The sequence below is a fragment of the Caloenas nicobarica genome, chromosome 13, assembly GCF_036013445.1.
Source record: "Caloenas nicobarica isolate bCalNic1 chromosome 13, bCalNic1.hap1, whole genome shotgun sequence".
Taxonomy (NCBI): Eukaryota; Metazoa; Chordata; class Aves; order Columbiformes; family Columbidae; genus Caloenas; species Caloenas nicobarica.
Genome location: NC_088257.1, coordinates 11,181,210 through 11,208,434, shown reverse-complemented (window position 1 = coordinate 11,208,434; position 27,225 = coordinate 11,181,210). Strand labels below are relative to the sequence as shown.

The 27,225-nt window shown below is 41.0% G+C and overlaps 1 protein-coding gene across 1 annotated transcript in view; it reads right to left on the bottom strand.

The window, feature by feature from the left end:
- The window catches only part of FSTL4 (follistatin like 4), a 220,783-nt gene that overhangs the window by 8,684 nt on the left and 184,874 nt on the right, over positions 1–27,225 (bottom strand). Inside the window, exons 8-13 of the mRNA XM_065644047.1 lie at positions 19,612–19,732; positions 11,947–12,108; positions 10,803–10,937; positions 4,242–4,360; positions 1,624–1,779; positions 943–1,050 (exon numbers count right to left, since the gene is read on the bottom strand). Coding sequence (XP_065500119.1) covers positions 943–1,050; positions 1,624–1,779; positions 4,242–4,360; positions 10,803–10,937; positions 11,947–12,108; positions 19,612–19,732 — 801 coding nt within the window. The remainder of the gene's footprint in view (positions 1–942; positions 1,051–1,623; positions 1,780–4,241; positions 4,361–10,802; positions 10,938–11,946; positions 12,109–19,611; positions 19,733–27,225) is intronic.

Below are 27,225 nucleotides of genomic sequence, written 5' to 3'. Positions count from 1 at the left end.
CCTAGAGAGCTCCTTTTTGCATTTTACTGTGAGAGGAACAATTCTACCACATTAAGCTTCACTATCATCCAAAAGGAGGATGAAGGCTTGTGAGACACAAGTGACAAAATGAGTTTAAAGAAAATAAGCAGCAATTTAGCGCACTGGCAGAGAACCTGGACTTCTCCTATGTGTAAGACAAGAAGAGGTAAATGCCTTTACCAGACTGAAGAACAGGATGGTTTTGATCAATGCGTAAGGGTGATAGGCTAGTAATCCTGAAAGAGGTATGAATCCTGAGGGACAGTACAATTCATGCAATTTTACATGCAATGCTCCCAAACTCTGCAGAGAGAAAAATTTGCAGGTCGTCAAAATATCTGCGAAGGGTGCGCTGCAGCTCTACAGTGAACACACAGTCCCTACCTTAGGTTCAACCTTGAATGTGTTGCTCAGCCTGACCTGCACCTCCAATGAAAACGCTACCAATAGCTGAAAGAATAACAGATTTTTCTGCAGAAAGTGTGTTCCTTGTGGCTTCTTGGTACCCGCTGCTTTTAGACCTCAATCAAGTGAGCAAGAAGCTGCACTCACACAGGCTGCACAAACGACCTGGAGCATCGCAGGTCCATAGCGTTCGCAGTCAGCTGCCAGCCCCTGCTGTACGGCGTTACAGCACTTGGCTCTGTCATCAGCCTTAAACAAAGCAGATCTTGGCAAGAAAGCAGTCCTGCTGACAGCCTACAGCACAGCCATTGCTCAAAACCAAATTAAACAGCAGGAAAAATATGTAAGGATGGACGGAGGAGGGATGAATAAAACACGCTAGATACGCAAATGAAAGAGCAGCTTTAAATGTAGACCATTAAATGCTGTTAATTACCTGCAACCAACCAGCCACCAGCTTGCTACTGACGATGCCAAGCCAAGGAAGGGTAAAGGCTCAGACGCACTAGGACTTACCTGCAGCGTTGGGGAGGATTTCCGCATGTCACCCCAGCTCAGCACCCAGACTTGGTCGTGAGACTTGTCATAATGTAATTTGGTTGGCAACGGGTCAACATCCAAGGACTTAAAAAAAAAAAAAAAAAGAGATAGGTATTTAGGTAGTGACCCAAATGCACATGACGAATACTAAATTAGTTTACTACAGACATTCCCACTGTTACACCCAGCTTTGCACACAAGTACCTCCAAATCAAGTGGGGGATCAGCAGCAGCACCAGCAGTAGAAAAATCTGGCTGCTCAGTGCTGTTTTCCAACTAGACATCACTCCATCTTCTGCTGTTACTTATAGCCAGTAGATCAGGGGGCAATTTCTGCTTGAATTATATCCCCACCAGTTCATTCTTCCCAACCTGCTTATAACCGAGGTCAGGCAGCGGCTCAGTAAGCGTAAGTCAGAAGTTCATTCTAGCATTATTTTGTCATGCCAGCTGCAAGCCAGGCTGCAGATGCAGCCCCACGATGATGATAAACAGTCTGTAAAGGGCTTTTTCCTGCCAGTGAGGTTACAAAAAGTGTAAACTGATGGGTGAAAGCATGGATGATGTCCGCAGATCCACTGGGCAAAGATCTACTTTTTTTTGTCCCGTATCAAAGTATTTTGCCATCACTGAATAAAGCATTCCCCTTGTAAGTACCTGCATGGCTTTCTGAGTCTGGATATCAATTATCATTACTCTATTCTGCTTAGGCTGTGCCACGTAAATGTACTTGTCTCTGACATTGACTGCTGAAGCCCAGAGGCAGGACTGAGTGCCTTCGCCTTCACCTTCCCCTCTAGGACAGATCTCTTCCTGAAAAAAGAAAGAGGAGAAAAGGTTTAATTTCTACAAGTTGAGGGCCTGCAGCAGAAAGAAGCTTAGCCTTGAAAACTATAGAAAAAAATTCCACGGGGATTCCATTAAGATGATTTCTTCCCCTTTCTCTCCCGTGAAACATGAAATAATTATTTTATCAGGTAGCACACTGCAGCTTGGCTTTACCCAGTGACATTAAACAGCTGGACCTCCTGCAAACTCATGCTGAATTTAAATAACCACATAGTATACGGATCTGTCTTTTGAAGTACACTGTAGCTCATTGACACTTGCATTGCTGTCAGCATTTATTAGCAATAGAAATATCACTCTGCGCTTTGAAAAAAACACAGATTTACATTAATTGAATCACAGCTTTATATTTTTCATAAAGCCTTCATTTTCGGTTCAGGAGAGGATGCTCTAAGATCCTTGTGCTCAGGGAAACAGTAGCAAAACAAGTAGGATCCTACAGCCTATTGCTCCAACATAGACACTTCTCCTGTTCAAAAGGAACCAAATCCTGCTGCTTTGGACCAAATCCTGTTCACAACTGCCTGATGCCTTATTTTGTCTCTGAGCCTTCACTCACTGAGTTCTGTGCGAAACTGGTACTAGGTTTAGTGGGAGCTCACTGGTACCCTCAGTTTGAAGACTCACACATGATCTCACCAACAAGCCCCTGCATGCTGGCTTCTCTTCATCACTTGTCCTTCTGTTGAGTTGCTTTATGTGGAAGAACATTTGCGTGGGACCAGGCTGCAGTGTGGAAACAAGGGTAAAGCTAAATGAACACATATATATTTCAGTGAGCACAACTGTTGGTCTTAAATCTTGTTAATACAACAGTCGGGTCACTTTAAATGATGGCACAACCTCCCTACGAGGACAGCGATTAGAGCAGCAGAGCTTTTTTGGGGAAAGAGGAGGTATCAGCAAAAGCAATGCCAACACCAGGTCTGTATCAGAGCGATGGTCACGGATAAAAAGATTTTACCTCAAAGCAGCCCAGCCCCATTGGTTCAGTACCTTGGTGGATACCATGTGTAAGGGTTGAAGATACAAGACTCAACAGCTGGGCTGCATGTTCCCTTCTGGCCCTCCAGCCAGGCTGGGGATCCTCACTACTGCAAGCTAAACTATGCTACAAAAGCCAGCCTTGGGCTTGCAGCAGCCGTGCTACAATGGCCAAGCACCTGACTGCCTCCAAAGTGCCTTCCTCATCCTCGCCTGTGCCCTAGGGCTGGGGCTTTCACAACACAACATCCACCAAAGACAATACGAGCAGGGAAAGGCCACCGGCCTTTCTGCTACAGAGCTCAGCTGCAGCTGCTCTGTCTGATTTTGTGCCTTCTAATAGCAAATAAAGAAACCTTTGTTGTAGAGAAACCCTCCTAAAGTTGCAGGCTGGTGTCACTCTCTACAGGGCAAACACTCAAGATACTCAAAAGGGAGTAAAAATAATTCAATCCTCCCTATACCACGGGAAAATGCCCTATGGTATCTGTAGGAAACCCTTAGAGGTCTCTCTGAAAGGCGGCCAAGTAATGACGTTAAAAATCCCTTTTTATGCCCACCGCTGTGCTGACATTATTTCCTTAAGTGCCTCTCTCCTCTGTTCTTTTCAAGCTGTTTCTCCAGAACCACCTCTTCAATATTTACAGCTCTTCGGAAAAGAAACACAAGATACCTGTCTTTGAGTAGCAACAGCTCAAGTGTGGCTTAATAATAAGTCCATGCTAAGGACCGGCCTTGGGGTGAGCATCACTCTGGATTTCAGGTGAAGTATATTACAATATTCCAGTGGAAAAAAACCCAGTATCAACCACAAATTTATTGAGATTTTAAAAAATACTGAATACAGACTCACAGGAGGATCTTAGCCCATGGTAGCAGAACCTGACCCAGCCCGCAGGGCTCATGATAGTGGTTCTGCCCTTTTATTCCTCTGAAAATAAAAGGGTTCAGCAGCAGGAGATGCAGGGGAGCAGCATGGCACAACCATTCTCTGTGCACTCCTACTCACAGTGTAACCTGGGAAGCTATTTCTAAGGAGCAGAAAATAGCCCATTCCTTTGCCTATGGAGCTGTCAGTAGAAGGGGCCAGTGAGCACCACAGAGTGATGTCTGCATCTCCTTGCTATTGAGTTTCGCACCTTCTGTACAGCCCAGTTACAGCTTTTGGGCATGGATATGTAAATAGGTGAAACAGGGCAAGTGAAAATCTTTGCCTATATTTTGACATGATAACTGTCATCAAATTCTCTGCAGCATGTCAGTAATCCCCCATGTCTGTCTTATAACATATGTGGTTCCCTTAATTTTCAAGAAGAGAAGATGATAAACCTCAGGGATGCCACACAAAGCTCACCAAGCTCCAAAATCCCTGTGTCCTTCAGCAATAACAACCTTCGAAGAGATTAAGAGGAAGCTTCCCAGCTGTCAGGTTTAGGACTTACATAACTTGTGAAAATCCTCTCTTCGGGCCTGATGTGTCTCTGGATTTCACATTCGTTTGGCTGAAGGACTGTGATCCCATCATCGGAAAAGACATAGAACATATTCCCAACACTCAGGCCTTGAAGGGGGATAAAGCAAAAGGAGCAGGAATTCTTTTTTATGCTTCTATAGCTGTTAGGACTTTCTAAAAAAACTATCCCTCCTCCCCCAACAAACAAAATCTGCCTTAGACAAAAGTTGGCCATTTGGATGTAGTTGGTGCATTCACAAAATCAAATTTCATGTCACAACGAGGGCTTCAAGGAGTGAAGAGGTACAGACACAGTCAAAAATGCATTGCCTTGGTGGCAGCTGTACACAAATAACTATGTCTGGGTCGTGTATGTTTGTACCAAAGCAGGCTTCGGTCAAAAGAAGCCCCCGTATTACACTGTAGCTCCCTCAGATTATGACTTAGGTTTTTTTTAATGTTTTACTTAAAAATAGTTTGCTAATAACTTGAGAACTTAGAAGCTGTAGTTAAAATTAATCTAAAAGTTGGTTTGTAACAGCTTACTTGATTTCTTGTAACCGCAATGCAAAAGCAATGTGCTTAACATCTGTTTCATGAATGAAAATACAGTCTCTGTTTTCTTCAACTAACTATAGCCACCAAAACAAATACATTTTTGAAATCTTGCGAACTGTAATTCACAAATGTGGAGTAGTTCAGCATCGCAATAGCACTCATTTATCCAACTGGGGCATTCCAGGAGATTTGGAAAACTACCTGTCTGTCATTGCTTTGCCGTTAGGAGATCATATTTTCTGATTTCTGTCATGCAGAAATGCCTTAAAACACGGATAATTTAGCTGTTCTTCAGCTACATGCAATTGCAGTAACGAGCATCTGTAAGAAATGTCCAGGATCTTTTCAAACACTCTAGTTAGAAAGATCCAAGCACCATTTCATCTTTTTCATATTGCCACCAGTATGTGTTTGCAATGACCACTGTCACCCCCAGTAATGTTGATAGTGTACTTATCTGCCAACGATATGGTGATGTGATAATTTGTAATTTATTACGTTTTACCCATGGTGAAATAAGGTCCTAGCTCTACAGATCTGAACACGGTTCAGTGTTACAATTCCCTTGACTGGTTTGTGCCAGCTCACGTCTGCAGAGCTTCTCACGTCTCTTCAGTGTTTGCAGGATTGAGGTCTAAATCCTCACAGGAAAACTTCACAGTAAAGACATGTATAATTTGGATAAATACGTTTTTGGAAGATTTCATAAAATACATAGTACTTAGTAAGGGTGGGAAGGTTTTGTTTTGTTTTTAGCTAAAACCCCCTGGTTTTGTGCCAAATAAGGGGCTTTAGAGTATAGCGTCTCAGCGTGTGGCGTTGGCTGTACTGGCAATGTTCAAGTTGAGTCTCTCCAGACCATACCACAGAAATACCCCAGTTAGGGCATCAGGTGGGTATGAGAGCCACGACCTTTAAATGTGATGCCGCGGTGTGGGATCATGCATGTAGAAAAAAAACCTACTGAACTTCCATTGAGAACTGAGTTACCTTGATGGACTAAGGGCTAACTCTTTATGAGTATATTGTTAAAACATTTCCTTCGGGCACTTTGGACCAAAATCTGTGCTCACAGCACGCACACAACTCCCATCTGCTTCGATAAGATTTGAGTGAATACATCAGAGGGTGAATTTAACCCTGGCTGGAATGAGTGCACATATTTTCATGAGTAAAGGTTTTTATCCTACAAAGTGGAAACAGGCAGGCAACAAATTATGACCATTGTGAAGATGCTTATTATTATTTTCATGCAGGATAGTAGCGTGATTTTGTCTGATGATTCTATTACAATGAGAGTGTATTTCCAAACTAAGATTTTGATAATAAATTTACCCAGTAGGTATAGAGTTAGTGACTTGGCAAGTCCCACCACTTATTTTACAGTAAAATGAGTGCAAGTTTTCCTCCTGACTGGCTAAAATATGATACAAATTACTAATAGCACTCAGGTACTCTCTTTTTGAAGTTCACCAATTTAAATTAAAAATACTTTTTCAGAGAGTAAACTTCACGCCAATTTTTATATAAGGCAGAATTTTAATAGACAAAGGAGACGTTTTATTGTGACTTATGAAGTATTGGCCAAGTCTTGATTTGGGTACACCTCTAACAATCTCATCGACATCTGTAAAACAGACTCCGCTCTTGATTACACTGCCACAACATCTCGGTCTAGGGAATTATTTCAGTACAGAGGTGGGCAACGGAGAACTTTGCTTAGTTGTGTTACTTATACTAATGAGGCAGGTACTACATTGGGGACTAGGGGATTAAAGAGGAGAGGTTTTTTTTTTTTCCCCTTTATTTGAAGATATTTCAGGTTGGATCACACAACTAGTTAAAAAACCAAAGGTTTTATAAAATGCGACATACTTCATCTGTATAACAAAAAAACCAAAAATGCCGATAAGAATGGAGAGGGTCTCCTAAACAGAACTGTTCTAATTTGAACCATTGCAGATGAAGTTGACTCTAAAATCTTTATTTTTTTAAACACTTCAGGAGGACAGCTAATGACAAGAGTTTTCTTTCTTTGAGGAATACAATCTCCATCTGAGTGCACATTTGTATTTCTCTCCTTTGAGATAAAAGGGAAAATGTGTCACTGTGGAATATTCTCTTCTGATACTCCAATAATTTTCCTCAATTTAATTTAAATGCTTGGAAGTATTTTAGAACTTAAATTTGGTAACAAAAAGGCTTTCAGCTTTTTAAGTGCATGCATTCATATAACTGATGACTGCCCACTGGCATGATAAAAAAAAATCTCTACCTCACATTTGGGCTACTCATAGTATTCTTTGTACATAATCAAAACCTAGTTTGTACATTGAGTAAATACTGCATGTGCTTCTGGGTCCATGTTTAACTGGCTGGTCATGCTATGTGCACTCATTTCTTGAGGTTTTACTTGTGAATGATTTGTGAAAGGTTTTGAGAACAGACTGATAGACTTTTAAAAATGACCAACTACTTGTGTTAAAACTTGGACTTGCAGAAAAAGCTTGTTCTATGCAATATTCTGTCTAGGCATGGTCCCGATAGCTTTAGTTACTACAGACCTTGTGGGCATGAGGATGTGATCATTTTAAAAGAGCTCTAGTCTATCAATCCATTTGATAATACTGCTACTTACACCTAAGTTTTCATTTAACAGAATTGAAAGAATATGTTAAAATGTAAAAACAAAGTATCATTCCTCTCTTCCAACTTTCTCTGCCAAGATTCCACATGCTAAAGTATGTTCAATGGATTCTTTGTCTAAAATAAATGTGCTGATCAAATACTATAGAACAACACAGGCAGGGGAATAAACCTGCTCTAAAGATAGTGAATTGTTTAGAAACATCAATAGTACATCTGCATTTACCGCCCATGTTTTCCCTGTACATTGCTCATACTTTTATTTCAAATGTGCAAGGTCGATAAGCAGCAAGTCCATAATGTTTAGCAGAATTATAATAAGACTTTCTGCAACCCACTTCTTAGCTGTTCGTTAAATATTACTATACTTCTACATCTGGTAGGGTTATCCAAGTATTTTCTTTAAAAAGGAGCATAGGGGATGCAGTATATGAAGAGCCATGTAGCACCATGCAGATGATGCTGGACTGATTAGATGCACTAGAGTTTTCACTTCCAAGCAGAAGGGAAATGGCAATTCTTAGTGCCCATAATGCCTTTTACAGGAACATCAGCAGTTAAGAGACGCTCTTCATTGCCGTGCAGCAGGCACTTGCAGGTGGCACATTTCGGAATAAGTGCTGGAAAACTGTCTTATGTGGCTGCCCCATGTCTCATGACCTCCAAGTGGCTGCGTTTGCTGCGTGCACACATCTACAACAGCGGGACAACAGGTACGCATCAGGCCGAGGTAGCACCGGTCACTAAGGGCTGGCACTTTCCTCGTGCTCCTAAAATCCTTTGGGCCAAGCCATAGCGAACCAGAAAGCTCCAAGCAAAGGGCGTGAAGCACAACATCCAAATTGCTGTCCAGAGCAATCTGGATGTGCACAGAGACCTTCCCCACAAGGCTAGAAGGACATCGAGGTCCCAGCTTCCTCTTATGCAACTGGCAGATAAAAGAACTGGCTTATGCCTGGTTTTCAACCCAAGAGCCTTCCTCCAGTGAGCGGAGACCCTGCTTGCAGCCCCGGGAGCCGGGAGGTCCCCGGCTGTGCCCTGGGTACCAGACCTACAGAGGCAGATGGGTGAGCTGCTCCACAGCTCCTCGGGCCCTTGCGTGATGCATCTTACTGGGTGTTTGGGAAATTATGACAGCACAAGCATGCATGGAATCAAACATTTTCATTTCAAGTACCTCCATAATATTTTTGAGTTATTTAGCTGTTTAGGATTTTTTTTTTTAATTTGCCTTCCAAGATACACAGAAGTTGACCTTGTGCAGGGCACACTATAAATTTGATCAAACTAGAGATCTTAACTGTCAATTAAAACAAGGAGAAATAGGGCAACCTTTACCCTGCATCGATTTAAAGGACAGAGGGAAGCAAAACCTGTTGTGGGTTCTTTTTTTTTTTTTCTGTACAGTCAAGAACACAATTTCTGTTGCTCACCTAGTAAACATCGATATGTGCTACTGAGGAGGAAGAGCCCGAATTACTTGTTTAAAAATGCAGTGTATTGAATTTATGCCTTACTTGTTCAATTATGGTAATTTGGGAGGACTTCTGACACTTGCGCAATTGTTAATGCAGCTTGAGAATCTCTGGCTACTTGCACTGGTGGCAGTTTATATAAAATCCACATTTTTATATATTTTATGGTCATCTAGTATTTCATAGTAGGAAAATGTAAGAAGTTACAGGTACAATTTATATTATGAGCATGACATGTCTTATTTGAATAATTTAGCTTTTAAATGTCTGGTCTGTACTTAATCTGGTAACTCTGAAAGTTGATAGAGTTAGTGGCAAGTCAGTGCAGAATGGCCCATCATGGAATTATTAAAGCAGACAAGCACATTATCACTACGACAAAAGAACTTTACTGCAGTACCTTCCTCTCGCCACAGTATGTTTGCAACTGCAGCATCAGAAAATTGGGAAAGCCAGAAAATAATCAGGAAAAGAAAAAAAAAACAATAAAACAATGTCAAAATTTTCATTGTAGCAAGTAACTGAATTAATACTCATGTTTACATGAACTATTTAATTTGTGAAAACTCTGCAACATTCATTCAAATAAAATATCAGGACAGATAGTTCTAAATACATTTGCTCCTTCTAGAGACAATTCTGAAACTTTGACACGGGAAAAATCCTCACTGAAGTGAAGTCAACTTTAGCCTGTGCAAAGATCAAAGTCTTACTAAAGAGGTGATGTTACCTTCGAATGTAACTGGAGGTATGGTACAGGCTGTGATTTTCTGTACAATAAGCAAACTTGACATCTTTCAGAAGCCCGAGACTGGCAGTTACAGCAGCTACACACTTTGCTGCATTTCTTCTTGGAATTTCATGCAACTACGTTTTCTTTTAGGATTTAAATACTCTCTAAAAGCACATCTGCATTTGAATTTCTGTTTAAGGTACATCCAATTATTTCTCAACATACTGTAATTTCCCTTGCTCAAGTATTCAAGGGAAAACAACTGATATTAACAAGAGTACATAAATCCAATGTGGAATAGAATATATTTTCCAAAGAATTGCCATGAGAGTGCATATTTACGGCTAACTTCATTTTCAAGTCTTGCTCTATATTGACAGCCAGAAAAAGTAGCAAAAATCCCATTTGCACCTAGCCTTTTAGTATGACCATGAACCTGGGTGATCTCCCAAGTGTTTAAGACAGTGGAATTAGGAAGGATCAGGCTTGTGGGAGCTTTTCCACCGGGGCAACTAATCACCTTCATTAATTTTGTTTCGGGAGCACTGCAGTCAAGATAACACTGCTGCACTCCTATGGGAGACATGCAGCTAAGAATGGCCAGGAGAATATTTGCCTTTGAAATGAAGATAATTTCACACCCAGGGAAACCTGTTTTTCTAGTTGGTGATGTAAATACTGGTAAAATACATAATTCGATCAAAACATTTTTCAAGCATCTAAATATTTGAGAATGTGGTCTTGTAACTGGCTTTAAAAGAAGTCTTGTACAGAAATTGGTGGAATTTATCTTTTGAAACTGCATATAATTCGACAAAATATTAGCGTTTGGATTCTTTTATATCTAAAACTATCACCAATTTGTTAGTTTAGTAAAGATGTTAACTTCCCCACACCCAGTACACTGCTGGCACATGAAAGGCACCATCATCCTGGATGACAAGATTTTTACCTTCCCCACCTGATTCCTTCCCAGAACAGTATCCAACCCTCTGATCAAAGCACAGACAAAATTCTCATTACCTTACGAGTAAGAATCCAACATACCACATGCAATGGACTGAACTATCAAATTGCATCTATACTGCTACACCTAAATACACTTTAAATAAATAAATACACGGAAAATTAAACTTACGGGTCTTTCTTGCCGAATCTTCTATGAACAGTGAAGATATGTCCTCATCCACTCCCACCTCATTTTTAGCTATGCAGGTATAGGCACCGGTGTCTTCATACCGAACGCTACTGATATGAAGTTCACTTCCATTTGCTGTAAGAAAGACACCCACAGTGTTCCTCACTGCTGCTAATTACTTTTACTGCCCTTAATTGCCTTGCATTGCTGCAGCCGCCCAGCAATGGCTCAACAGCGTGGCTTCACTGCACAAAATTTCCCCGTACATAACTAGAGGAATTTGGGGGATTCTCGTGAGAGCTGATGTTTTGCTTCTTTCCATTAGCACATACACACTCTGCGCCAGAAACGAACAAAGAACAATCCCAAGTGAAAACAATAAATTACATTTAATTTATTTCTTCTTGTTAAAAAAAAAATGCTTTGACTTTAGCGGAGAAAAATCAACTTCAATTTTGCAAACGGTTTTTCATCAGATCACCAAAAACTTGGGTTTGAGAGGGGTCTCTCTACAGTTCCTCCTGTCATTTCGGGTTCTGGAGTGGGACTGTTGCCTAAACCTTTGGAAGATTTTGAGATATCGCACCCAACCACGCAGGGATTTCTGTGTTGCCAACACTGGTTGAGGGCTGCAATACACCACAGCCAGACCAGGGCGGGTGTGGGGAGGTTTTAAATATTTTTACACAGAAAATTGAAAATAAATTATTTTGCCTTTCATTGTGTCTGTGGCACCCTCATTTGAACAAGGACCAACAGGAGCAAGAGCCTGAATCCCTCTGCAGAGGTGGGTGAACTGCAGCCTGGTTCTCAGCTGACTTGCATCCAATGTAGTGCCTATACCTCAACAAATTATTTAATGCATTTCTCTTCTGATTTACACAGCTGTACACAAAAGATGAGGCAGCAGAGAACCAGGCACACGTTCTTTTAACAGAATGCCGTTACCACTTTTATCAATCAATACTGTATTTCCCCAGAAATTCACAGGAGAAAAAGATAAAAAGAAAGAACAGGGGTTTTGTAACACGATTTCCAACAACTGGGGCTTAGCAAAAGTACAAGAACTTCTGGTTTAAAGTGAAAAATAATCCTCCTTAATCCCTGTCTACAATACTTTAATTAATCAAAATTCTGTTCTTACCTAGGAGCGTTAGTTGTTTGGATAGTTTTGGCATGATATCAATGCCGTTCTTCAGCCAGGTAATTCGGGGATTAGGGATGCCTTCGGCATGACATTTGAGGCTCGCTGACACGCCGGGCTCCTGCGCTTGCGTTTCAGGGTAGACGCGAATCACCGGTGGCACTGCGGAAACAAGGAATTGGCGACTTTAAAGTTCCCATCAGGTTCTGCCCTTGTGGTGGCTCGAGAGGAGGGTCTGGTCCAGGGAGATGAGCAACGCGTCAGCTTCCAGCGCAAGCTACAGTAATGGTTTTTCTACAGCTCAACTTTGGGGGCAGAAAATAGAAAATGATAATAGAAAAGGGTAAATTAATAAACGGATGCCAGGGAGCAATCCCAATATGCGATGTTGTATTTAGACGGTCCTTGCTTTCTTTCATTGCTACTGATTGAACCTCAGTAAAGTTGGATTAAAACCTAAGGTGGGTACTCACATATTTAAAAATTAAAGTATAAACTCCAGACCTTCACTGAATCTAGTAAGGAAGGAATTGGGAGTTCTTGCCTATTAGAACTAGCATATTACTCAACGTTTTAATTAAATATACATCAGGAAATAGCCTGTACATTCACTACCTGTTATTCTGAACAAATAAAGTGTCTATAAATTACTTCTCTTCAGAGAGGCTTTCAAAATGTGACTTACCTTGCTTCAGGAAGGCCCCTCTGAACTATTTAACACACTCAATTGGCAGAATTACTAATTATATTACAATTTCAGACAAGTTCATTGATTTTTAGTCATGTTGCCTTCATTGCTCAAATCAACAAGGCTATTTCTTCACATAGTTTAAAGAGAATTTGCAATATTGTAATATCAGTGAAAAAAAATCAACAGGACTCTCCTTCCTTTCACCTAACAAAAGCAAACGCGAGGATGTGCCGTATTGTGGCTGATGGCATTTGGAGGGTGGTCATGAACTGCTATGTTTCATAATCAAGCGGTCAAATTTCCTACCAGATTAGGAAATTTTGGGACTCACAATGTAATGTTGAATGGGGTACAGTTTTGGAAAGCCACGGTCAGAGTCAAATGTGGATGTGGTATGTGGAGACCCAACTTCTTCCTCAAGGAAAATGAGTAACCTCTGCTAGAACTAGTGGAGGACTGAGGAAAATTTGCGGGTTTTTTTAGAAAGCCTGAATGAGTCAATAAAAAACTTCCACTGGATATCACTGGCTCAAGGTACCTAACTGACTGCTGTGTTTTTATACAGTCCATCATCAGGCTCCAGGACTGGCAAAATTAAATTGACTTAACAGTTGCTTCAGAATAAAATGAAATCTCTGTCTGCAGTTTGCTACATGCCTATATATCCATATGGGGATAGTTTAAATAATTACATTCACTAGCATATACTTTCCATCTTTCTATTTTTATTTTTTATGGGCCTTAGCAGAGAGAGGTGTATTTTACTTCTGTCTTACCTACCAGCTGCCAGGTATTAACCAGAGCTGAGTCATCAGCTTGGAAGGAAATCTGCCACAACAGAGAGCTCTCAAGTCTACTTGGTTTTTACAGCTTTAAAAGCAAAAGATTGTTCAAGTGTAATCTGAGAGGAAATGCCTAGGGGCAACTGGAGACAAAAAATGGGAACTTCTAGGAATGGAATGGCTTTAAACTTCACCTCTGCCCTGGACATGTGGACTTACTTCTTCATCTTATATTTCCTTTACCTGAGAAGAAAATGTGTTGCAAGACACAGGGCAGTGAGTAAAACACTATGTAAGAGCTTTTTAATCAGGAGGTTACCAAAAAAAGACAAGGTTTGTTTTATTATACTGAATTTGCAAATTCTAAATGAAAGCATTTCCTAGCTTTTTATCTTTTCTCCCCCCCGTCACTGTCAGGGTTCAGCTCATCCTGACTTCAGGAGGTGGCAGACCAAGCGGAAGGAGAGCAAAGGAAGATCTGCTGCTGGAAACAGCTGGCAGCTGTCAGAGCCATCCCTGCCTTTATTTAAGGGACAGTGCCCAAGCAATTCAGGGGAATAAGACTGAGAGTCGGAAGCTTATGATTCCGTCTGTACCTCGGAAAATTAATTTAAATTTCTCCGAGTCAGTGGCTTCAGGCACGATGGGATAAAGATAGTAATTTTTGTCCACTTTGACAGAATTTTATGAAGGTCCTGCACTCAATGCTTGTCTCACCTATGATCTTCCTGCTACTAGTAACATTTTTAGAACAAAATGATTTACGAACTGAGCTCCGTTGAAAGCCTACGTGATTTATTCAGACTCCTAGAGAAGAGGTCGTTTGTCTCCTACAAATGCATAAGAGAAAACTTGCAATACCCAAGCAGGACAGATGCCCAAATCCTGGTGAACTCAAGTGACATTTAGTAGTTAACGTCCCCAGGTACTTTCCTAATTCTCCAGATGGCAAAACCTGCCTCTTCCAGTCCCCTGATGCTGACCCCTTCCCGCCTGGGGGTTTGCCTGCCCCAGCCTCTTGCAGAAAGACTTGGGAAACATTTCTTCATGGAAAGGGTGGTGAAACACTGGAGCAGGCTGTCCAGGGAAGTGGTGGAGCCACCACCCCTGGAGGGGTTTAGAAGATGTACAGATGAGGGTCTTAGGGACATGGTTTAGTGCCAGAGTTGGGTTATGATTGGACTCCATGATCTCTTCCAACCAAAATGATTCTACGATTCTATGACCTGTGTGCCCGTGTTTGCACCTGGCTGCATGAAAACCAGCTCTGGAGCAAAGCCAGCGAGGTCCCGAGCCCCCGCAAAGCTCTGCTCCTGATGGGTTACCTCCTGGAGAGATGGAGAAGCCCCAACCCGGGCTCAAGCCCTTCTCTAACACATCTCGAATGGCCAAAGATACCAGAGCAATTTTACTCCGAGCCTAGTGGTTTTTTCTTGCTCACCAGCTCTTAATGGAGATAAAGCCCATCTCAGACACCACCTATTTAATGCTTTCAAAAGCAGCGTGGATTGGTATTTTCTGATGATAGTTTGCTTTAGGCTTTCCTCTGCATATGGGTGCTCACATCAGCCCTCCCAATGACTGCAACAATGATCGTGCTCCCTGGACACAGGGCGCTCCTTCACAAAACAGTTTACTTGCATCGCTCAGCTTTTTGTCTCCTACCACGTTAGTCTGCATGTGAGAAACCCACATATATTACCCAAACAGCTGAAAACATAATAGATTTATTTTGCAAAAGGTAGCTCAGGGGTCCTAAACACTGAATCAATGTTCGGCACAAAAATTAGCTTAACTTGAAATTATAGTAAGGTGTCTTTTCAAGAGTGATTAACAAGGAAACTGCTTTCGTTCACCTACAAAAATATGTGTTGCACCTCCTTTCGTGCTCTCTTATCATTTTCCTGCTCCTTTCATTTTTAAACTCTTTGTTTCTTCTCCCTTGTCTTACATAATTCATTGCACAGGTAAATTATTGCAGGCAACTGCCTTGTGATAACATCAAACTGCAGAATGCATTTTTATTGCCCCTGCTACAAATTAACACATTCCAAGTAAGCACATTTCACTTCAAACTTGCAAAGATTTCAGCACCAGACTTTGGAATATATGGATTATCCTCTGCTATTTCCCTTGATGTATATATCGTTGCTAACCATTACTGTGTCTGCAGCCAAAGGCAATATAAAAATGCTATTATCTTAAGCAAAGTGGAAAAAAGAGGCATTCAAACAAGTAAGAGATTGGGTAGATTGCCTACTACTGCATAACGAGTAGTATTAATACACCTTACTTGTGAGCAGACCAATTCATTACAATAAAACAGCTCAGGTGATAAAGTACACGATGAGCACAGATGGCAGTATCAAACCCCAGAGACATACATCGCTGCTACAGGACATATCTACTCCAGGGCTTAGTAATAATTAACAGATTAATCATTTACTTGAGATGTTTTAATCTTTCCATTTACGATTTGAAAGAAGTTTTCAGCCTTCTATGTTTTCTCTTGAAAAGCCACATTAACAAAACATCTGTGTTTAAAACATCTCTCTGTTACTGGAAAATTTGTCCTATTGGACCCTTATAACTGGGCCCAGGATCAAACAGCTTTTAAAAACTGTTTTCAAGGAAGATAACATTCTGATTTATGCTTATGTTTTCCAGAGTGCAAGGACCAAGGAAAATGCTGCCCTACACTCAGCACTCTCTTGATTTGCAAACTATCAATTTTCATAGTTGATTGCAATTTTATTAGATTTTTTATCCTCAGCAACTATTTTTCCTCTTGAAAGTGATAAATGGCTTTTCCTCCATACAGTTAGACTATGCTGTACACATTTCCCAAGCAATATCCATACATAGGAGAGAACATAACTTTCCTACTGTTCTTGGCTTCCCCTGATCAAAGATACCAGCACGCAAGATGAATTTTTCATTCTTAAACTTTTTGTTGCCTTTCAGCACATTATTTTCTTCCAAAGACTTTAAGGGCCAGGTGTGTAAATACACTGAAGATGTGAGGCAGCGGTTTGGAGCATCCATCTGGTGGTCTTCACGTTTTCTGCCTAACAGGATTCTCATCTCTGCTTGTCCAAATGAGCACCTGGATCTGCCCATATTATTTGTGATATCCTGACCCAGCTGGTACAAGTATGTGCCCGTATTCCAGCAGGATTTGACTGCACTGAAGTCAATTTACTTTCTGTGGGCAAGAAAAGGAACAACCATGAAAATATACTGGAATAAAAACAAGGCTTTCTATGGGGAAACTTTTGATAAATTTGATTAGTCTGGAATAGATCCAAGCCAAGCTCCAAATCCCAGAAACTTTAAATTTCGTCAAAATTGGTCTCAAATCTTTTTATTTAAGCTTTTATTTCCTAATTTTCTATATCACCTAATCAAGGAGCTGTTACAAGCCAGTTTTATGTTCTGAAGAGACAAAGGAGAAAGCAAGATAAAGAGAATATAATATGTTGGATAAAAGCATATGAAGAGTATGCATATAACCAGGACCAGATTCTTTTAAGGAGAAAAAGGCAACAAAAGGAAAATATTTTGTAAGCTGATCTGATGGGCCTCAGTGGAACAGTAAGCCAGGGCCCAGGTGGTACATAAAGGATCAAAGGACACTGGAGCTTTGAAAACACTGAATTAACTGAGTTGCAGTCTGAAAGTTGGGACCTGCCTGTACAGACACAGTGAGCTTGGGAAGGGTTGGGATAAACCCTTTTACTTCCAGTTGGTTCTTCCTTCTCTACTCTTTCCCAATAGAGAAACTTGGAGTTTTCTCTATTAAAAAGAAAAAAAAAAATCTGATTGTTTTCATAGAATAAAACCCCCTGTGTTTTTGATGTTCAAAGTGTATCGGTCCCTCCCTGGAGGAGACAGGCGAGCAGATACATGTTAGTTCTGGGCTGACTTGGTTCTGTCACATTCTCTTACTGTTTTAGTCCAACACAGAAAAGCAACAAAACCCTTCCCATGTTGAAGATGAAGTTTTTAGTTTGATACTGACAGACAGAGACAATCCCCAGCGCTGAACAGAGCCCATCAACTACGCTTAGAATCTCGGCATCTTCACTCAGTTCAGCTTGACTCAGCTTCTTCCCTCTACTCCTGTCAAGAGAAATTCCTCAATTTGTCCTTTAAGTTAGTAAAAACCATGAAGGATTTCCTGAGCAGGGCTCTGCCTGGGGAACCCCACCAGGCATCTGAAGGGAAGAACGTTGCCCTGTCATGGGGGCTGTTACCCCAACATCGTTTGCTGGAGGAAGCCACGACACAGGCAGAAAAGGAGAGAATTTAGTGATGTGGGCAGCCAGCCGGCCACATCAAAAACTGCAAAACCCAGATTTGCAAAGCCTAACGGCTCACATGGGAATATAAGATGCTGTAAGACAAAGATTCCTAGACCCTGCAATGTTTTCTAGCAAGCCTGGGTTGATAACAGAATGCATAGCATTTTTTGCAGTATTTAGTCACTATATAGCAACATTAAAAAGCCAACATGGATTGCGATTTTTTGTATAACAGTGTTCTTGTATTAATAAGAAAAACCGCACGCAGCTGTGGTCTGAAACTTCCATTCAAAATGAAAATGGGATCTTTCAACAATAAGTTAAATCTAAGTGGCAGGCATGAGTACAAAACAAATCAACCTCTCCCCACACTCCATCTAGCTTTCCTCTCATTCTGGTTTCAGTTTCAAAGCCTTTGGGCCTTATATTCTCAGTGATGATAAAGTCTACATTGTTGTCTGCCAACTAAACTCCATTCAGGCCTCATAATATATCACATAATATACATGGGATTAAGTTGTTAGCTCGCTTTTCTTTCAACTGCCATTCATCAAACAAATAGCCCTTTGAGGAAGGAAACCTGTTTTCCCTGCTGCAGCATGCACAACCTAGTTATCCACATTGCTGAGACTTTACAGTTTACTGTCTCAAAAAATGACAAATTATTATGTAGAAATATTAAGCCAATTTTCATTCAAATCAACTGAGTGTTTCATGCTCCCCTCTAGTTACTCGCTGTGGGTGGGGAGCAGTTACACACGTCCAGAAGACCTGAGCTGCAGTCAAACCTAAACCCCACGTCCACCTCAGTGCTTCTTAAAGTGCATAAATATCCCTTTTTATTGTTTCTCTTCATGTCAGTCTCTCTCTATTAACCTGTATGTAGCTATCTGCTCTTACTGGTAGACGGCTCCCCTTTGTAGAGGTCTGCACACACCTGAAGAAAGAACTAAATATTAATTTTCCTTATATCTACTGTAATGAAGTTATTGAATTATCCTGTAAAACTAAATACTTTCACACTAGAGTATGTCAAAATCTACCCACAGTGAGCAATGGGTTACCCTGTCTCCTATTCTGGAGATACTGCTAGTCATATTAGCACATGTAAATATGGGTTTAAAGTTGAATAAGGATTTTGCTGCTGGGGAGGTGGATATTCCATGGGCTGGTCCCTCAGTGAAATGCTGGTTTAAGCTAATGTAATTTTAAACAAAATCCATCTGGCTGAGTTTGAGGTCAGAAGAAAGACAGCAAATGCCTGAATATAAGTTCCACCAGGCACAAGTGTGGTCCAGGGGACAGAGGTGAATGAGGATGCTGGAGTGTGGCCCGTGTGATTCTCTCACCTGTAAAATGGTTTGCCCTCATTTTGCAAACCAGTGGCCCATATCTTTACCCAATGTAAATAGCTCTCAGTGAACCAAGCTGACTACAACCAGGTTATAATCTGATTTATTGCTGTGTGTAGATAGCTAGTTTTGGAAACACTGCACTGTATTTATTTAACTGTCCTGAGCTATTTCACGCAACCGAAATTATCTTCTGGAAGAAGAAATTATTGAAGCAACACTGCTGTTGACAAAAGTAGTCATTAGTCTAAGAGATGCTGTGAAACACTGCTCTTAACTCTATGGAAACGTTATTGACAGCTTGTTTGATAGTCAGGATACCTGCTGAAGCCCAGGTAATTATACACGTACCCCCTTGGTACCTTTCTTTTTGATTGCCTGTGTGATAACAAGAGCAAGCAAACCCCACGCTGCGTTTGCTCTTGTACAAAGACAATTTGCTGCATGGCCTTTCACATCTCTGCGCGAATGAGATTAGCATGCAACTTTGCTTACAGGAACGTTTTCACGGATTGTCATATATGCCATTTACTAACCATTCACCTGAAGGATGTGGGTCTGATACAGCTCTTCATAGCCGTAGGCATGACAGGTGTAATTGCCCATGTGAATAGTTGTTACCTTGGTGATGTAGAGGGAATCGTCTTCTCCAAAATCCTGTATGTAACAAAGGACAGGAAAGATGCCTTATTATTTAGTAATAATATTTTAAACACCACACAAAGGGAGACTACATCTTCAGTAGTTTTGATAGCATCACAGCTTGGAAACACAGCTTGAATTTTGAACAGTAAGCTTTAAAGTTCATAAATCAACGTGTAGGGAGAAAATGAGCGGCAATTTAAGAGTAAAGCAAAGTAACTCATCTGAGAACATGAACTTTTGTGCTGGTTGCTAACAAGGTGCTCTTTGCACATGAAAAGATGGCAATTTCCAGCTGTTTAATTTATGGGGGAATTTAATATCAACCTGTTAACCTCAGATGCATAAAATGCTAACTTCTGGGTGGGTTAAGGTTTTCTTTATCTCTTCTGGTTCTTAGAAAATGCACTGTAACCTTGAGACTTGATGAGAAAGAACGGAAACTGTTTGTCACTTATCTCAGACAATATCCTAGGCAGGAGGCAAGTAAAAAGACAAAAAAGCATTCTCTCAAAGAAACTTTTGATCTGTAACTGCTAGAGAAGCATCTTTCTTTATCCCCTTCATCTTCCCAGATCTGCTCTTGCGTTACTTCTATTTCTGATTATAGATGGGGAGAATATGAGTTAGTAGAGAGGTTTTGGCACTTGAATATGTTGTACAAATGCCCTGCTTAGGAATATTATTTCAAATTATAGTTAAGAGAACCACAGTAATGATGGGTATATGAAGGAGTTTCTCGTGTTACTCCATTAACGTTCAGACTTCTGCAGCTCCAGAATGTTCGTAGTTCTATGCAAACCCAGAAGGATACATTTAAAAAACAGTTCATGAGCTTGAACAATTTTTCTTTAATTAGCTCCATGAGTGAAACATGCTAAACTAAACTCTTTGCAGAATTTTACAGCAAAAATATGGTAAAATTCAAGTTAGAATCTCCTGATGCAGACTTGCAATGCCAGCTGACACCCTTGAAGAAAAGTATAATACAAAGCAGCCTGTCTCTTGCAGTATGGGACCGATCTGGCACTACTTCTGCTGGCTCTGGCATCAAAACCACCTCAGATATGGGATACACTGGTTAACCTACCCAATACGTTACTGCAAATATCTACTAAAAAATTCCCATTTCAAGCATTTGCCTGTTTTCTGGTCAGCTAGATCTTTCCTGACAGAAAACACAGAGACATGAGTAACTGCAAATAGAAAAGATATCAACCCTGTTCAAATGATATCTGCATGAAATAGAGAAAATGCTTGCAGTGGAGGGGACTCAATAACAGTTTCTAAAGTTAATCCCAAAGCAACTCAAATTGAATTTAGATCAATAAAAGCAGGGCGGCTACTTCTATGGAATGATTTATAAGGAGTTGTGGAAAAACAGGACAATAAAATCTTCACTGTTTTAAGTATGTTGCTTCCTTTAAGATATCTCAGAAAAATATTATGAATGCTTGGTTTGTGCTCTGTAATTGTCTTTTTATGGACGATCTGTTTTTTTCCAATGCATACAAATATATTAATATAAGTAAAGGCCCTTGCAAAAACAAACTGATGCGAGATTATATCATTATTCTCTTCCTCTCCAAATGCATTTTTCTTGTAAAGTTTATATTTGTAAAAGGATGGTTTATGACTTTTAAAAACTATCTTCTGACTTCTAGCACTTAAAGGTTATCAAAGATGACTTAGGTTAACACTGTATCATTTACATCAGGCACAGAACAAAATTATCTGCTCTGCATTAGAACTTGCACACACGCAGTAAATTCACATAAGAGTACAACGTTATTAAGAATGGTCAGTATTAGATGTGGGAAGGAAAAAGTGTTTAGGAAATTTATGTTCAAAACTGAACATTTGCTGCTACAAAAAGAATACTGAATTGTCTAACAAATTAATGACTCTTTCTGTGTGTTTATTTATTGCAGCTCACGGTTTCTCCTCATGTTTCCCTGTGGATATAATTAGTACATTAGGATTTCACTGTTACATTTTATATATGCATGCATTCTTATGCACAAGCACTTCCTGCATGTATTTTATAAAGGTATATTTGGAAGCGCTGTAAAAACTCAAGCCCTGGAGCATTAGGAAATGATGAGTCTTTGATTCCTTAATAGCCTCTAACTCTACATCTTACCCTCATCCCCACGGGATGCTGTCCAGGCTGGGGGGGCAGCCCTGGTATAATATTTGGGCTATTTCCCACAGCTCTCCCCACCACCTTGCCTTTGGGAGCTCTTAGGAGCTGCTCCAGGGCATCTCTTGCCGCTCCGTGAACGGGGTGTAAGTTCTAACAACACTGACCCTGTGCTCAGTTGCTCTCTTGGTTTGCTGGGAAGCACGTTCGGCAGGGTGTAACCCCGGAGTGCCGCACGCGGTTTTATCAAGCCGAGAAGGGAGTGCAGGTCAATAAGGACGTCTTGCCTTTCAAAACCGTGTATCAGGCAAGTGGGAGCTCTTTCAACAAAACTTCTCGGAAACTGTTTAGCACAAAACATTTTTAGAGACTCGGGTTCTGAGCTCCATCCCTCCATCCCTGGTCTAGTGCAATCTGTCTCTGCCCATGGCAGGGGGGTTGGAATTAGATGATCTCTAAGGTCCCTTCCAACCCAAACCAATCTATGATCCAAACATGCACGTGTGAGCTTGCTGGGAGAACCGGCAGGGGAGAGGATGGGGTGGGCAGAGGGAACGGGCAGAATTCACGCTGGAAGAAGGCAGAGGAAACACTCGGTGTGTGCTTTGACTTTTCTCTGATGGCTTTTGCTTGCAAAGCGAGGTTTCCATGTCACCACAAACCTGAAAGCAGTTAGAGGGAGCCATAAACATCTATAAAAATGATTTAACCTAGTTCTTCTTTCCTGAAAACCACCCAACCCTTAGAGCAGAGAACCTCGGGGCTGCCCGGAGTCACAGCGAGTGCTGCACCCCCACCCCGGGACTGGCCTGCTCCTGCCCCCAGCAATGCCCAAGAACGAACTGAAATAGCATTTTTAGTTATCACCCCATGAAAAAGGACAGGCAACCAGGAGAAAGGCAAAAAAATAACTTGTGGGACATGGTTTTCTTCCTTTACCGCTGAGGAATTTTCTTGTGAAGAGGAAGAAACAGAAGTGATGAAAATATACGAACAAGACGCAGAAGCTATTTTAACCTCCACAAACTGATGAGCCTTGCACCTTGCCAGATAAGGATAAGGTGTTCATCACCTCTATTTTATGAATTTCATTATAAAATAACGTTACATGTTCTGGTAAAAAAAAAAAAATCAGCAAGGTGTGCTTATAATTGATAAGGTCGACTACTGGCAGATGATAAATTGACTTCTCCTGCAGTTTGTCTCATGTTTTCTCTCTCTTTCTGGAATAAAAAGTTCTCTGCCCTTCATGAGCTTCTTTTATGTCTTCCAGTTACCCTTCAAATAAAGGACTGATCGGGTGACCTCAGAATACGTTTTAACTTTCCAAGATTATAAAAATGCATCACCCTGCATTTTAAATTGATAACAGCTCAGTAACCTAAAAAAAAATTAAAAAAACCCCTTGCTACTGCACACAGTCAATTTGAAAACATAACAAAGCAGATCCTAGAAAATGGGTATGTACTTTTTTTTGTATTGTATTTCCTTTCCATCACTACTGATTACCCAAGGCATTGGTCTCTCCAAACAGATGATTTTTCATATTTATTTATCCCATTCCTCCCTTCTAATGCATTCCCTGGTCATGCAATCTGCCACGGCTCAGAGACAACGTGCTTAGAAATGTGTAAAACATTGCATATTGCTTATAAATCTCGTTCACATTCTGTCTGAAGTGAAATCCAATATGTGATTGTAATGCCACAAATCTCCTGCTCTGACACCCAGCACCAGGCGGTGGAGATGGAGCCCACATTAACCTGGGGCTGCCGAGCCACGGCTGGGGCCAATGCCAGAGGATGCGGGGACACCACCTGCCCACTGTTTTTGCCAATTTCAGATGCTTTTTCATAGAGTCATAGAATCATTTTGGTTGGAAAAAACATTTAAGATCATTAAGTCTAACTGTTAACCCAACACTGTCAAGTCCACCACTAAACCATGTCCCTAAGAACCTCATCTACATGTCTTCTAAACCCCTCTAGGGATGGTGACTCCACCACTGCCCTGGGCAGCCTGTTCCAGTGCTTCACGACTCTTCCCAGGAAGAAATATTTCCTAATATCCAATCTAAATCTCCCCTTGAGGTCGTTTCCTCTCGTCCTGTCGCTTGTTCCTGGGGAGCAGAGACCGACCCCCCCGGCTCCAGGCTCCTTTCAGGCAGTTCAGAGATCAGAAGGTCTCCCCTCAGCTCCTGTTCTCCAGCTGAACCCCCAGCTCCCTCAGCCGCTCCCATCACACTTGTGCTACATGAAGCTTTCTAACACGTCCTGGGGTTGTTCTGACACAGAATAGAAACATATTTAAAGCACCTAAAATTTTGGCAAAGTTTCATTTTTTTTCCAGGAAGTTTGAAGAGGAATTAGCATAGAGTAGATTCAGCCTTATTATTTTTTAGGGTAACTTTCAGTTATTTGGGAAACAAAAAAACCAAACAAACTTGCCTTTTAGCTATAAATAGGAAGAAGGAAGAGAAAAACAAGTCCAAGTGGCACAAAACCAGAAAATCCCCCCATCTCTGCAGCTATCGGCAAAGGCTGGCACAGGTGCCGGTGGGGCACATGCTCCCCGGCAGGCAGCCACTGCCTGGCCCATGCGATTTTAAACCTATGCAGTGATTTTAAATCACCCCAATTACTACTGAATGCTCCTAATACACTTTGGGGATGAGTCTCAAAGACAGTTGATAACCCCTCACCTCACTGACTTAAGCGTGTCCGTAAACAGAAAAAGAGTTCTCCAAATGGTTCCTTCTCTTGGGAGAATCCCACCAGTTACTGAGATTTCTTGCTAAATAATAATAATAGCAACAACAATAATGCCAATAATGTGCTTCACTTTTAAACCCTTCCCTTTCGGCTCTTTCCACCAAGCCCAGGGAGGCTGGGAACCTTCCCCATGTGTCTTCAGTCCCTACCAACAAAACTAGTTCCAGCACTGTGGCTAACTGGTGTCACTGGTTTTCCACTAGACGAAGAGAAATGCCACCACAACTTCACAGTAACCAGCACAGCAGTGAAAACGTATCAACTAGCTTATGTTAAAAAACTTGCCTGATCCTGAGAGTCCTAGAAACCTCTCCCTGATAATGTTTACAGGATTTTAAAACAAAATGTACCCAAGCGTTTAATGAGATTATTATTATGCAAAATCTACAACAATGGCTATCACTTTGAAAATGATTTCTTCTCACTAATCAAATGTCTCTGACCTTTTTTACAATAGATTCGTGAGTGATTCATATAAAAATAATAAAAACTAAATTAGTCATGGGCTCTTAAATCACTTTCTTTGGTGCTTTTAATAATTCATTTGCAGAGACAAGCTGAGAACCTATGCTTCATTAATATTATTTGGTTTTGGTTTTACACATGTTATCACTTTAGTAATTTACATGGAGAAAAATTCAGCCTTAAGCAAATGCCAGAAAACTATCGCAAACACAGCCTGATGGGGTATTAATTTATCTTTTCTTGTTTTTCTGCTCAAAGAATTTAGCACAACATAAGACTTCACTGGTGAGCTAAAAAAGTTTTTTACTTGAACATATGGAAATGAACCTTTCAGATAGTTGTGCAACTATAATATAGATAAAAATGGATGACTTTTATATCCTGAAAACCTCACAGACACAATACCACAAGGAAAATCAATAGTAGCCATCCTGCTGGAGCTGTTGAAAGGGAGGAATTAGCATACCAGAGACCTAGTGAAATGTTTCTATTAACTGGATCCAGTAGATATTTCAGAAAAATGCAATGACCATGGCTGAATAGGAAAGTACCAATCTTGGGAGGAAATTATATTCATAAACTACAACTTTCTCCCTACGGTACAGAGGTACATAACTGGGATTCATGGATTTCGGTTTGTAATTCCATTATCAATTCCAACAGCCAGAGCAGGTATGGGAGAGTGCAACTGATTCCAGAGAATTCTAATCTCATTCTCAAATTTTCTCTAACGCCTTTTTTTGAGCACGCTTGTCTAGTTACCTTAATACCACACAGGGGACAGACTCACTCCTTTCTATCTTCTCATTTTTAGAAGATTCACACTGTATTCATAGGTCTGCTTTCTGTTATAACACCCAAGCCAAGAGCATGCAATTTGTCCATAGGAGAGTTGCATCTAACATCTCAAGCTTCTCAAAAATTTCACCAGGTATGTGCCCTGTACACCTCCAAAAAATGCAAGCAAAACAAAACCACCGCAGAGTAACATTTTCCTCCACAAAACCGGGATGTTTAGGAAGGTGAAGCCTTATACTCCACAGGTTAGTTAGGACCAGGTAACAACCAGAACCCTCAGATCACTCTCTGCAGAGCTGCTTTCCAGCATCTCGTCCCCCAGTCTGTATGTACAGCCAGGGTTGCTGTGTCCCAGGTGCAAAATCCAGCACCTGCCTTTGTTAAACTTCATGCGGTCTCCATGAAGGTATTTCTGCATTTGCAATAATCACCTACAAACTTTGGCCTGTGACCCAAAACCAAGCAATTCCGCTGAAGGCACAAGTGGATACAAGTTCTATGATCTTCATCATAGTAAAGTGAGAGATTATATATGTATTCTGAAAATACTGTAAATATTAATTTTCCGCTTATCCTCTATTTTAGAGCCTGCAAAGACCTAAGATACTAGAAGCACTGTGCAATTTCTTAAACTTTGATTTGAAAGAGAAAAAACTTGGCTTTAAACATGCAACCTCCTGTCATTTCCTCCCATCGCTGTATTACTGCAGCATCTGGGATGACACAGGGTTTGATCATTTTAATGGCCCGATTTCTATTAGCAAGGTATTAAGTGGGGTTAGTCACACATGATCTTTTAATTATTTAACAGTGGAACTATGCTAAAAACATCAACAGGAATATATCGCCTTCATACAGCCTGTTTTAATGAGAAATCTAACCCAAGCTACTTGCACTTTAAAGGTTGGCCATTTGCTTTGGGTTTCTAATATTATACATGGAAAATTGACATTTACATGAATATACATGAAACGTGTATCAAGGCAAGCAGGCACAGGACTGGTAAGAACCATGAGATATACATGGAGGTGAATCTTCCCAGGTGCACGGGCAGATGTGGAATGTGAGCAACCAACGATTTAGAAAGTGGTCTGTGCCCCCCAGAGTCACTTCTGCCACTTCCCCGTGCTCTTCGCACCATGGGCCTGGCAGAGGTTTGGTGGGCAGAGGTGGAACCAGGGTTGGATTCTGCCGGAGTAAGGCAAAGAGATTTGTATGGGCAGGAGGAAAACTTGTTTGCAGAAGAGAATCCCTCCTTTTCCCCCAGGCAGGGACTTATACCTCCAAGCTCAGCCCATGGTGCCTCTGGGGTGCTGGGTGATGACAGGAAC